Source organism: Heptranchias perlo, chromosome 3, assembly GCF_035084215.1.
Source record: "Heptranchias perlo isolate sHepPer1 chromosome 3, sHepPer1.hap1, whole genome shotgun sequence".
NCBI classification, from domain to species: Eukaryota; Metazoa; Chordata; class Chondrichthyes; order Hexanchiformes; family Hexanchidae; genus Heptranchias; species Heptranchias perlo.
The window spans coordinates 30,615,132-30,629,670 of NC_090327.1; the positions used below are offsets into that span (position 1 = coordinate 30,615,132).

A 14,539-nucleotide genomic window follows, 5' to 3' on the forward strand; every position below is an offset into this window, starting at 1 on the left:
CTCCCTGGTGCAAGGATCAAGGATGTCTCGGAGCGGCTACAGAACATTTTGGAGGGGGAGGGCGAACAGCCAGCTGTCGTGGTGCACATAGGCACCAACGATATAGGTAAAAAAGGGGATGAGGTCCTAAAAGCAGAATATAGGGAGTTAGGAGGTAAATTAAAAAATAGGACCTCAAAGGTAGTAATCTCAGGATTGCTGCCAGTGCCACGTGCTAGTCAGAGTAGAAATAGGAGGATATTTCAAATGAATACGTGGCTAGAGGAATGGTGCAAGGGGGAGGGATTCAAATTCCTGGGACACTGGAAACGGTTCTGGGGGAGGTGGGACCAGTACAAACCGGACGGTCTGCACCTGGGCAGGGCCGGGACCGCTGTCCTAGGAGGAGTGTTTGCTAGTGCTGTTGGGGAGGGTTTAAACTAAAGTGGCAGGGGGTTGGGAACCTGAGCAGGGAGAGAGAGGAAAGCGTAACAGGAAGGGACAGAAGGTATGGAGTAATAGGTAAAGTGTTAAAAAAGGAAAAAGCAGGAACTAAGCGTCACAAAACAGATTTGAAAGTTCTTTATCTGAATGCACGTAGCATTCGTAATAAAATGGACGAGTTAACGGCACAAATAACTACGTATGGGTATGATCTTGTGGCCATTACAGAAACATGGCTGCAGGGTGACAACGACTGGGAATTAAATATGCCAGGGTATTTAACAATCAGGAAGGACAGGCAGGAAGGAAGGGGAGGTGGGGTGGCTATGTTAATAAAGGAAGGAATCACTGTAATACAGAGAAATGATATTGGGACAAAGCATCAAGATAATGAAACAGTTTGGGTGGAGATAAGGAATAATAAGGGAAAAAAAACATTAGTGGGCGTAGTATATAGGCCTCCTAATAGTTGCAACTCTGCTGGAAGAAGTATTAATCAGGAGATAGTCGGGGCATGTAATAAGGGAACAGCCATAATTATGGGGGATTTTAATTATCATATTAACTGGACAAATCAAATTGGGCAGAGCAGCCTTGAGGACGAGTTCATTGAGTGCATCAGGGATGGATTTCTTGAGCAGTATGTAACTGATCCTACAAGGGGGCAGGCAACCTTGGACCTGGTCCTGTGTAATGAGTCAGGATTAATTAATAATGTCCTAGTTAAGGATCCCCTTGGAACGAGCGACCACAACATGGTTGAATTCCATATCCAATTAGAGGGTGAGAAGGTTGATTCTCAAACAAGCGTACTGAGCTTGAATAAAGGAGACTATGATGGTATGAGAGCGGAATTGATTAAAGTGGACTGGGAAAATAGATTAAAGGGTAAGACGGTACATGAGCAGTGGTGTTCATTTAGGGAGTTATTTTACAACTTTCAAAATAAATATATTCCACTGAGGAAAAAAGGGTGTAAAAGAAATGACAGCCATCCGTGGCTAAGTAAAGAAATCAAGGATAGTATCCGACTAAAAACAAGGACATATAAGGTAGCCAAACTTAGTGGGAGGATAGAAGATTGGGAATTCTTCAAAAGACAGCAAAAAGTAACGAAAGGATTGATTAAGAAAGGGAAGTTAGATTATGAAAAGAAATTAGCAAAAAATATAAAAACAGATAGCAAGAGTTTCTATAGTTATATAAAAAGAAAAAGGGTGGCTAAGGCAAACATAGTTCCCTTAGAGGATGAGACCGGGAAATTAATGGTGGGAAACATGGAGATGGCAAAAATGCTGAACAAATATTTTGTTTCAGTCTTTACAGTAGAGGACACTAAGAATATCCCAACACTGGACAAACAGGGGACTCTCGGGGGGGAGGAGCTAAATACGATTAAAATCACTCAAGAGATGGTACTCAGTAAAATAATGGGACTCAAGGCGGATAAATCCCCTGGACCTGATGGCTTCCATCCTAGGGTCTTGAGGGAAGTGGCAGTAGGGATTGTGGATGCTTTGGTGATAGTTTTCCAAAATTCCCTGGACTCAGGAGAGGTCCCGGCAGATTGGAAAACTGCTAATGTAACACCGTTATTTAAAAAGGGTAGTAGGCAGAAGGCTGGAAATTATAGGCCAGTTAGCTTAACATCTGTGGTGGGTAAAATTTTGGAGTCTATTATTAAGGAGACAGTAACGGAACATTTAGATAAGCATAATTTAATAGGACAAAGTCAGCATGGCTTTATGAAGGGGAAGTCAGGTCTGACAAATTTGCTTGAGTTCTTCGAGGATATAACGTATAGGGTGGATAAAGGGGAACCAGTGGACGTAGTGTATTTAGACTTCCAGAAGGCATTCGACAAGGTGCCACATAAAAGATTATTACTTAAGATAAAAAATCACGGGATTGGGGGTAATATTCTGGCATGGGTGGAGGATTGGTTATCGAACAGGAAGCAGAGAGTTGGGATAAATGGTTCATTTTCGGACTGGCAACCAGTAACCAGTGGTGTTCCACAGGGGTCGGTGCTGGGTCCCCAACTCTTTACAATCTATATTAACGATTTGGAGGAGGGGACCGAGTGCAACATATCAAAATTTGCAGATGATACAAAGATGGGAGGGAAAGTAGAGAGTGAGGAGGACATAAAAAACCTGCAAGGGGATATAGACAGGCTGGGTGAGTGGGCGGAGATTTGGCAGATGCAATATAATATTGGAAAATGTGAGGTTATGCACTTTGGCAGGAAAAATCAGAGAGCAAGTTATTTTCTTAATGGCGAGAGACTGGAAAGTACTGCAGTACAAAGGGATCTGGGGGTCCTCGTGCAAGAAAATCAAAAAGTTGGTATGCAGGTGCAGCAGGTGATCAAGAAAGCCAACGGAATGTTGGCTTTTATTGCTAGGGGGATAGAATATAAAAACAAGGAGGTATTGCTGCAGTTATATAAGGTATTGGTGAGACCGCACCTGGAATACTGCATACAGTTTTGGTCTCCATACTTAAGAAAAGACATACTTGCTCTCGAGGCAGTACAAAGAAGGTTCACTCGGTTAATCCCGGGGATGAGGGGGCGGACATATGAGGAGAGGTTGAGTAGATTGGGACTCTACTCATTGGAGTTCAGAAGAATGAGAGGCGATCTTATTGAAACATATAAGATTGTGAAGGGTCTTGATCGGGTGGATGCAGTAAGGATGTTCCCAAAGATGGGTGAAACTAGAACTAGGGGGCATAGTCTTAGAATAAGGGGCTGCTCTTTCAAAACTGAGATGAGGAGAAACTTCTTCACTCAGAGGGTGGTAGGTCTGTGGAATTTGCTGCCCCAGGAAGCTGTGGAAGCTACATCATTAGATAAATTTCAAACAGAAATAGACAGTTTCCTAGAAGTAAAGGGAATTAGGGGTTATGGGGAGCGGGCAGGAAATTGGACATGAAGCTGAGTTCGGATCGGTCAATGCCCTGTGGGTGGCGGAGAGGGCCCAGGGGCTATGTGGCCGGGTCCTGCTCCGACTTCTTGTGTTCTTTAGATTTGTGGTTGGGATCAGATCAGCCATGATCTTGTTGAATGGCGGAGCAGGCTCGAGGGGCCGATTGGCCTACTCCTGCTCCAATTTCTTATGTTCTTATGTTCTTATCTGGTCTTAACCCAAGACAGCCCTACAATTAATGCTGAGTGAACTGATCTTACCCAGGACAGCCCTACAATTAATACTGAGTTAGCTGATTTTATTTTAATATTCATTCATGGGATGTGGGCGTTGTTGGTGACGCCAGCATTTATTACCCATCCCTAATTACCCTTGAGAAGGTGGTGGTGAGCTGCCTTCTTGAACCGCTGCAGTCCGTATGGTGAAAGTTTTCCCACAGTGCTGTTAGGTAGGGAGTTCCAGGATTTTGACCCAGCGACGATGAAGGAACGGCGATATATTTTCAAGTCGGGATGGTGTGTGACTTGGAGGAAAACGTGCAGGTGGTGTTGGTCCCATGTGCCTGCTGCCCTTGTCTTTCTAGATGGTAGAGGTCACGGGTTTGGGAGGTGCTGCCAAAGAAGCCTTGGTGAGTTGCTGCAGTGCATCCTGTGGATGGAATACACTGCAGCCACAGTGCGCCGGTGGTGAAGGGAGTGAATGTTTAGGGTGGTGGATGGGGTGCCAATCAAGCGGGCTGCTTTGTCCTGGATGGTGTCAAGCTTCTTGAGTGTTGTTGGAGCTGCACTCATCCAGGCAAGTGGAGAGTATTCCATCGCACTCCTGATTTGTGCCTTATAGATGGTGGAAAGGCTTTAGGGAGTCAGGAGGTGAGTCACTCGCCACAGAATACCCAGCCTCTGACCTGCTCTTGTAGCCACAGTATTTATGTGGCTGGTCCAGTTAAGTTTCTGGTCAATGGTGACCCCCAGGATGTTGATGGTGGGGGATTCGGCGATGATAATGCCATTGAATGTCAAGGGAAGGTGGTTAGACTCTCTCTTGTTGGAGATGGTCATTGCCTTGCACTTGTCTGGCACCAATGTTACTTGCCACTTATCAGCCCAAGCCTGGATGTTGTCCAGATCTTGCTGCATGCAGGCATGGACTGCTTCATTATCTGAGGGGTTGTGAATGGAACTGGACACTGTGCAATCATCAGCTAACATCCCCATTTCTGACCTTATGATGGAGGGAAGGTCATTGATAAAGCAGCTGAAGATGGTTGGGCCTAGGACACTGCCCTGAGGAAATCCTGCAGCAATGTCCTTAGGGCTGAGATGACTGGTCTCCAACAACCACTACCATCTTCCTTCGTGCTAGATATGACTCCAGCCACTGAAGAGTTTTCCCCCTGGTTCCCCATTGACTTCAATTTTACTAGGGCTCCTTGGTGCCACACTCGGTCAAATGCTGCCTTGATGTCAAGGGCAGTCACTCTCACCTCACCTCTGGAATTCAGCTCTTTTGTCCATGTTTGGACCAAGGCTGTAATGAGGTCTGGAGCCGAGTGGTCCTGGTGGAAACCCAACTGAGCATCGGTGAGCAGGTTATTGGTGAGTAAGTGCCGCTTGATAGCACTGTTGACGAAACTTTCCATCACTTTGCTGATGATTTAGAGTAGATTGATTGGTCAGTAATTAGCCGGATTGGATTTGTCTTGCTTCTTGTGGACAGGACATATCTGGGCAATTTTCCACATTGTCGGGTAGATGCCGGTCTTGTAGCTGTATTGGAACAGTTTGGCTCGAGGTACGGCTAGTTCTGGAGCACAAGTCTTCAGCACTACAGCTGGGATGTTGTCGGGGCCCATAGCCTTTGCTGTATCCAGTGCACTCAGCAGTTTCTTGATATCACGTGGAGTGAATTGAATTGGCTGAAGACTGGCTTCTGTGATGGTGGGGATATCGGGAGGAGGCTGAGATGGATCATCCACTCGGCACTTCTGGCTGAAGATGGTTGCAAACGCTTCAGCCTTGTCTTTTGCACTCATGTGCTGGACTCCACCATCATTGAGGATGGGGATGTTTACAGAGCCTCCTCCTCCCGTTACTTATATAATTGTCCACCGCCATTCACGACTGGCTGTGGCAGGACTGCAGAGCTTTGATTTGATCCGTTGGTTGTGGAATCGCTTAGCTCTGTCTGTAGCATGTAGCTTCTGCTGTTTAGCATGCATGTAGTCCTGTGTTGTAGCTTCACCAAGTTGGCACCTCATTTTTAGGTACACCTGGTGCTGCTCCTGGCATGCTCTTCTATACTCCTCATTGAACCAGGGTTGATCCCCTGGCTTGTTGGTAATGGTAGAGTGAGGAATATGCTGGGCCATGATGTTATAGATTGTGGTGGAATACAATTCTGCTGCTGCTGATGGCCCACAGTGCCTCATGGTTGCCCAGTTTTGAGCTGCTAGATCTGTTCTGAATCTATCCCATTTAGCACGGTGATAGTGCTACACAATACGTTGGATGGTGTCCTCAGTTCGAAGAGGGGACGAGGATTTGTGCGGTGGTCATGCCTACCAATACCGTCATGGACAGATGCATTTGCGACAGGTAGATTGGTAAGGACGAGGTCAAGGAGGTTTTTCCCTCGTGTTGATTCGCTCACCACCTGCCGCAGGCCCAGTTTGGCAGCTATGTCCTTCAGGACTCGGCCAGCTCGGTCAGTAGTGGTGCTACCGAGCCACTCTTGGTGATGGACATTGAAGTCCGCCACCCAGAGTACATTCTGTGCCCTTGCTACCCTCAGTGCTTCCTCTAAGTGGTGTTCAACATGGAGGAGGACTGATTCATCAGCTGAGGGAGGACGGTAGGTGGTAATCAGCAGGAGGTTTCCTTGCCCATGTTTGACCTGATGCCATGAGATTTCATGGGATCCAGAGTCAATGTTGAGGACTCCCAGGGCCACTCCCTCCTGACTGTATATCACTGTACCGCCACCTCTGGTGGGTCTGTCCTGCTGGTGGGACAGGACATACCCAGGGATGGTGATGGAAGAGTCAGGGACGTTGGCTGAAAGGTATGATTCTGTGAGTATGGCTATGTCAGGCTGTTGCTTGACTAGTCTGTGGGACAGCTCTCCCAATTTTGGCACCAGTCCCCAGATGTTCGTGAGGAGGACTTTGCAGGGTCAACTCGGCTTGGTTTGCCTTTGTCATGTCCGGTGCCTAGTGGTCCGATGCTGGGTGGACGGTCCGTTTTTAAAAATTCTTATTATGACTTTTTTTGGCGAGATGGTGCGACTGAGTGGCTTGCTGGGCCATTTCAGAGGGCAATTAAGAATCAACTACATTGCTGTGGGTCTGGAGTCACGTATAGGCCAGACCATGTAAGGACGGCAGGTTTCCTTCCCCTAAAGGAAATTAGTGAACCAGATGTGCTTTTACGACAATCCACTTGTTTCATGGCCACCATTACTGACACTATTTTTTAAATTCCAGATTTAATTTTAATTAATTGAATTTAAATTCCCCAGCTGCTGTGGTGGGATTTGAACTCATGACTCCAGATTACTCGTCCAGTAACATAACCACTATGCTACCGTACCCAGGACAGCCCTACAATTAATGTTGAGTTAGCTGATCTTACCCAGGACAGCCCTACAATTAATGTTGAGTTAGCTGATCTTACCCAGGACAGCCCTACAATTAATGTTGAGTTAGCTGATCTTACCCAGGACAGCCCTACAATTAATGGTGAGTTAGTTGATCTTACCCAAGACAGCCCTACTGTTATTGTTGAGTTAACTGATCTTACCCAGGACAGTCCTACTGCTAGTTTCATCGTTGGGGTAGGGTGGGGGAAAAAATTATCAGGCCGGACTCCTGGTATTGATCGCTATCCAATGACCCCTGCTAGAAAATGCATATGCATGTGAACATTTGTTGAGGACATGATCGAGTTTGGTTGTGATGATTTCTATCGTTAAATAGCCGGCCGATAGTCATCGCTTGGGCATGAAGGCATGTTATTTTGGTGATGTATCTGAGTGCTACCACAGTTGTACTCCAGTAGCAGTCAGCAGTTTCAGCAGAAGAGAGCAGAAACTTTGAGGAAAAAAACTGATGCTTTATGCTACGGCCAATTCATACCTTCTGACTGCTGTAGCTCTCCTATTACTCCCAGGTCTCTCTCAGCCTCTTCCCTAGTTAGTTGAACACCATTCAGTAAGTTTGCTCCCCATTTTCCCTTCCAATATGTAATACCTTGTACTTATCCTATTGATTTTCATCTGCCATTGTTCTGCTCATTTGTAATTATTATCTAGGTCCTTCAGTAATTCCTCAGCTGCTTTGTCAGATTCTTCTGTCCTCCCCACTTTATATCATTTGCAAACCTGACCAATTTATATTGTGTTTCTGAATCCAGGTTATTTATATGGAGTACGAACAGTAGGGGTTGTAGCACTGATCCGTGGGGCATCTTCCCAGCCTGAAATCACACCCCTAATCCTGCTTCCTCTGTTTCAACAAATTCCTTATCCACCTACAAATTTTACTTGGGCTACCCAGTATTTGAAGTTTTGAAAAGATGGACAAAATAGAAAAGGAGGGGGTGTAGCCCTGATAATAAGGGATGACTGATATAAGGACAGTAGTGAGGAAAGATCTTGGCTCAGAAAAGCAGGAAATAGAATCAGTGTGGGTGGAGATAAGAAATAACAAGGGGCAGAAAACACTGGTGAGAGTAGTTTATAGGCTCCCTAACAGTATCTATACTGTTGGACAGAGTATTAATCAAGAAATAATAGGAGCTTGTAACAAAGGTAATGCAATAATCGTGATGGACTTTAATCTTCATATAGACTGGACAAATTAATTTGACAAAGGTAGTTTGAAGGACTAGTTCATGGAATGCATTCAAGATAGTTTCCTAGAACAATACGTCATGGAACCATCCAGGGGACAGACTATTTTAGATCTTTTCTTGTGTAAGGGTTCCTCTGGGAAAGAGTGATCATAATATGATAGAATTACACATTGAGTTTGAGAGTGATGTTCTTAAGTTTGAAACTAGGGTCTTAAACTTAAATAAAGCCAATTACATAGGTATGAGGGGCAAGTTGGCTAAGGTAGATTGGGAAATTAGATTAATAGGAAAATAAGCAAGGGCAAACATTTAAAGAAATATTTCAATATTTTCAACGAACATACATTCCATTGAGAAATACAAACTCCAGGGGAAAAGTTATCCATCCGTAGCTAACTAAAGAAGTTAAGGATAGTATTAGATTAAAAGAAGTGGCTTATAATGTTGCCAAGAAGAGTAGTAAGCCTGAGGATTGGGAGAGTTTTAGAAACCAGCAAAGGATGATCAAAAAATTGATAAAAAGGGAGAAAATAGAATGAGAGTAAACTAGCAAGAAATATAAAAACAGATTGTAAGAGCTTCTACAAGTATGTAAAAAGGAAGAGAGTAGCGAAAAGAAATGTGGATCCCTTAGAGGCTGAAACAGGAAAAATTATAATGGGGAATAAAGAAATGGCAGAGACGTTAAACAAATATTTTGTATCTGTCTTTACAGTAGTAGAATCAAAAAACATACCAGAAGTAGTGGGGAACCAAGGGTCTAATGAGAGTGAGGAACTTAAAGTAATTAATGTTAGTAAAGAAAAAGTACTAGAGAAATTAATGGGACTAAAAGCTGACAAATCCCCTGGATCTGATGGCCTACATCCTAGGGTTCTAAAAGAGGTAGCTGCAGAGATAGTGGATGCATTGGTTGTGATCTTCCAAAATTCCTTAGATTCTACAACAGTCCCAGTGGATTGGAAGGTAGCAAATGTATTCAAGAAAGGACGGAGAGAGAAAACAGAGAACTTCAGGCCAGTTAGCCTGACATCAGTCGTCAGGAAAATGCTGGAATCCATTATTAAGGAAATGGTAACAGGGCACTTAGAAAATCATATGATTAGTCTGAGCCAACACGGTTTTATGAAAGAGAAATCGAGTTTGACAAATCTATTAGAGTTTTTTGAGGATGTAACTAGCAGGGTAGTTAAAGGGGAACCAGGGGATGTGGATTTTCAAAAGGCATTCGATAAGGTGCCATACAAAAGATTGTTACACAAGATAAGGGCTCATGGGGTTGGGGGTAATATATTAGCATGGATAGAGTAGGAATAAACGGGTCATTTTCTGGTTGGCAGGCTGTAACTAATGGAGTGGTGCAAGGATCAGTGCTTGGGCCGCAGCTATTTACAATCTATATTAATGACTTAGATGAAGGGACCAAGTGTAATGTATCCAAGTTGACTGATGGTACAAAGCTAGGTGGGAAAGTAAGCTGTGAGGAGGACACAAAGAATCTGCAAAGGGATATAGACAAATTAAATGAGTGGGCAATGAAGATGGCAGATGGAGTATAAAGTGGGGAAATGTGAGATTATTCACTTTGGTAGGAAGGGTAGAAAAACAGAATATTTTTTAAATGGTGAGTAACTATTAAATGTTGGTGTTCAGAGAGATTTGGGTGTCCTTGTACAAGGTGTTCAGGAAAGATAGGGAAGGAAAGAAAGGAGGGAGGGTGGCAGTATTGATCAAGAAGAATGTTGCAGTGCTGGAGAGAGAGGATGTCCTGGAGGGGACAGAATCTATTTGGTTAGAGTTAAGAAATAAACGAGGTGCCATTACACTACTGGGTGTATTCTATAGGCCACAAACTGGTGGGAAGGATACAGAGTAGCAAATTTGCAGGGAAATTACAGAGAGGTGCAAAAGCTAGAGAGTAGTGATAACTGGGGACTTCAACTATCCTAATATAGACTGGGATAACAATAATAATATAAGGGGCACAGAGGGGAAGGAATTTTTGAAATGTGTTCAGGAAAACTTTCTTAACCAGCGCGTTTCTGACCCAACGAGGAAGGAGGCATTGCTGGACCTGGTTCTAGGGAATGAGGTGGGCCAAATGGAGCAAGTGTCAGTGGGGGAGCATTTAGGGAGCAGCGATCTGAGTATCATAAGATTTAGAATAGCTACGGAAAAAGACATGAACCACTCTAATATAAAAATACTCAATTGGAGGAGGGCCAATTTCAATGGCATGAGGACAGATCTGGCCCAGGTAAATTGGAATCAAAGATTGGCAGGCAAAACTGTAATTGAACAGTGGGCAGCCTTTAAGGAGGAGATGTTTGGGGTACAGTCCAGGCACATTCCCACGAGGCAGAAAGATAGGGCAACTAAAGCCAGAGCTCCCTGGATGACAAAAGAGATAGTGATTAAGATGAAATGAAAAAAAGGGGAGTATGACACGAGTGAGAACCAGGCAGAATATAGAAAGTTCAGAGGGGAAGTAAAAAAGGAAATAAGAGGGGCAAAGAGATAGTATGAGAATAGACTAGTGACCAACATAAAAGGGAATCCAAAAGTCTTCTACAGTTATGTAAACAGTAAACAGGTAGTAGGAGGAGGGGTGGGACCGATTATGGGCCATAAAGGAGATCTATTCATGAAGGCAGAGAGGATGGCTGAGGTACTAAATGAGTACTTTGCATCTGTCTTTACCAAGGAAGAAGATACTGCCACAGTCTCAGTAAAGGAAGGTATGGTTGAGATACAGGATGAGCTAAAAATTGAGAAAGAAGAGGTACTTGAAAGGATAGCTGTACTTAAAGTAGATAAGTCACCTGGTCTGGATGGGATGCATCCCAGGTTGCTGAGGGAAGTAAGGATGGAAATTGTGGAGGTACTGACCATAATCTTCCAAACATCTGTAGATATGGGGGTGGTGCCAGAGGGCTGGAGAATTGCAAATATTACATCCTTGTTCAAAAAAGGATGTAAGGCTAAACCCAGCAACTATAGGCCAGTCAGTTTAACCTCAGTGATGGGGAAACTTTTGGAAACGATAATCCGGGACAGAATTAACAGTCACTTGGTCGAGGGTGGATTGATTAGGGAAAGTCAGCATGGATTTGTTAAAGGCAAATTGTGTTTAATTAACCTGATAGAATTTTTTGATGAGGTAACAGAGAGGGTAGATGAGGGCAATGCAGTTGATGTGGTGTACATGGACTTTCAAAAGGCATTTGATAAAGTGCCGCATGGTAGGCTTATCAAAATAAAAGGGACAGTAGCAACATGGATACAGAATTGGCTAAGGGATAGGAAACGGAGAGTAGTGGTGAGCAGTGGTGTTCCCCAGGGGCCAGTGCTGGGATCACTGCTTTTCTTGATATATATTAATAACTTGAACTTGGGTATACAGGGCACAATTTCCAAATTTGCAGATGACACGAAACTTGGAAGGGTAGTGAACAGTGAGGAGGATAGTGATAAACTTCAATAAGCTGGTAGCATGGGTGGACACATGGCAGATGAAATTTAGGGCAGAAAAATGCGAAGTGATACATTTTGGTAGAAAGAACGAAGAGAGGCAATATAAACTAGAGGGCACAATTCTAAAAGGGATACAGGAACAGAGAGATCTGGGGGTTCATGTGCCCAAATCGTTGAAGGTGGCAGGGCAGGTTGAGAAAGTGGTTAAAAAAGCATACGGGATCCTGGGCTTTATAAATAGAGGCATAGAGTACAAAAGTATGGAAGTCATGATGAACCTTTATAAAACACTGGTTCGGCTACAACTGGAGTATTGTGTTTAGTTCTGGGCATCGCACTTCAGGAAAGATGTAAAGGCTTTAGAGAGGGTGCAGAAGAGATTTACTAGAATGACTCCAGGGATGAGGGACTTTAGTTACGTGGATAGATTGGAGAAGCAGGGGTTGTTCTCCTTGGAACAGAGACGGTTGCGAGGAGATTTGATAGAGGTATTCAAAATCATGAAGGGTCTAGACAGAGTAGATAGAGAGAAACTGTTCTCAGTGGCGGAAGGGTCAAGAACCAGAGGACATAGATTCAGGGTGATTGGCAAAAGAACCAAAGGTGACATGAGGAAAAACTGCCTTACATAGCGAGTGATTAGGATCTGGAGTGCACTGCCCGAGGGGTTGGTGGAGGCAGATTCAATCATGGCCTTCAAAAAGGTAACTGGATAAGTACTTGAAAGGAAAATAATTGCAGGGCTACGGGGAAAGGGCGGGGGAGTGGGATTAGCTGGATTGCTCTTCCATAGAGCCGGCGCGGACTCGATGGGCTGAATGGCCTCCTTCCGTGCTGTAATCTTTCTATGATTCTATGATTCTATGCACAAGAAAGGCAGAAAGTTAACATGCAGGTACAGCAAGCAATTAGGAAGGCAAATGGTATGTTTGCCTTTATTGCAAGAGTGTTGGAGTACAAGAGTAAGGAAGTCTTGCTACAATTGTACAGGGCTTTAATGAGACCACACCTGGAGTACTGCATATAGTTTTAGTCTCCTTATCTAAGGAAGGGTATACTTGCCTTGGAGGCTGTGCAACGAAGGTTCACTAGATTAATTCCTGGGATGAGAGGGTTGTCCTATGAGGAGAGGTTGAGTAGAATGGGCCTATACTGTCTAGAGTTTAGAAGAATGAGAGGTGAACTCATTGAACCAAAGAAAATTCTGAGGGGGCTTGACAAGGTAGAGGCTGAGAGGTTGTTTCCCCTTGCTGGAGAGTCTAGAACTAGAGGGCATAGTCGGAGGACAACGGGTCAGCAATAAAGACTGAGATGAGGAGTAATTTCTTCACTCAGAGGGTTGTGAATCTTTGAAATTTTCTACCCCAGAGGGCTGTGGATACTGAGTGGTTGAATATATTCAAGGCTGAGATAGATAGATTTTTGGACTCTAGGGGAATCAAGGGATATGGGGATCGGGCAGGAAAGTGGAGTTGAGGTCAAAGATCAGCCATGATCTTATTCAATGGTGGAGTAGGCTCGAGGGGCCGTATGGCCTACTCCTGCTCCTATTTCTTATGTTCTTATGTACCTATTGCCTTAAGCTTGTGTAGCAAGCCTTTCATGTCGCACTTTATTGAAGGCTTTCTGGAAATTGAGAGCACATTGATAGTTGCCACAACCTTTCTTGGTGAGTACTTTAGATTGAAAGCAGCCCCTGTCCTCCAAGAATGATGTGTCCCTTTAAATCTCTCACAAAGGTATTTATTTTGTGTAAGTTACCAAAATATATATTTCACTTACATGCACATATTCCTACTTCGTACCTAGGGGTGTCCCCACTATAGTCGCAGTACAGTCCTTTGTGGTAATCGCAGGTATCTGCCTCGGTACAGTTCTCTCCCTGCTGTTTGGCACATGCCTTACAGCACTCGCAGCCATCCATCACCAAGCTAATTCCAGGTCGACACTTGGGCGTGCGCTTCAGACACTGGCAAGGCCAGTGGCAGTATTGCGTGCGGTTATTCGGGTGGACGAAATCCGTCGTGTTCTCATCCCCCTCTGAAGCTGCTGTGGAATTTTGGGCAAGGACCTGTAGGAAGAGAGAACAGAGTTAGAAATAGAATTAAAGGAAGATTTCAAAATATAAAAGGGATGGTGGTGAGCTATCAGAGGTGGCTGAGTCTATAGACTGTATGATACCAGATTCCATCCCTGGCCTGTGCTAAGATAACTAATATCAATTGGGTGCAGAAATTTGGATGCTATAATTGACCTTCGATCCTTGGACTGGGAACAGGGAGGGGAAATCAGGTAGGATGACTGTTCCTGATCACGATCCAGCGACCTCTGCTGGAAAGTGCCACGTGTCGAGTGAAGATGGGATCACTCTCCGCTGTGACACTTTCAGGCCGATTATCCTGTTGAGGCTCAAATGGGAAGAATAATCATATGGGTTAGGTACCAGAAGGTGGGTGGCCGTCTTCTCCAGCACGACACTGAGCCTAGAGAGGAGGGGAGAAAATTGGAATGGGAACAAAAATAAGACTGAGTATCTCAGTTAAATATAGGTCCCAGTGCCCAGCTATGGCTCAATGGTGGCAATCTTGCCTCTGAATCAGAAGGTTGTGGGTTCAAGACCCACTCCAGAGACTTGAGCACAAAATCCAGGCTGACTCTCCAGTGCAGTACTACGGGAGTGCTGCACTGTTGGAGGTGCTGATTTTCAGATGAGGCGTTAAACCGAGGCCCTGCTTGCCCTCTCAGATAGACTTAAAAGATCCCAAGACTATTTCAAAGAAGAGCAGAGGAGTTCTCTTTGGTGACCTGGCTGATATTTATCCCAACGCACCCTACAGCCAATGAAGTACAGTCACTGTT

General features: G+C 44.4%; 1 protein-coding gene across 1 annotated transcript in view; it reads right to left on the reverse strand.

Moving 5' to 3' along the window:
- Positions 1-14,539, reverse strand: part of ccn4b (cellular communication network factor 4b) — a 97,216-nt gene that overhangs the window by 14,118 nt on the left and 68,559 nt on the right. The window contains exon 2 of the mRNA XM_067978661.1: positions 13,463-13,751. Within this exon, the coding sequence (XP_067834762.1) occupies positions 13,463-13,751 (289 nt within the window). The remainder of the gene's footprint in view (positions 1-13,462; positions 13,752-14,539) is intronic.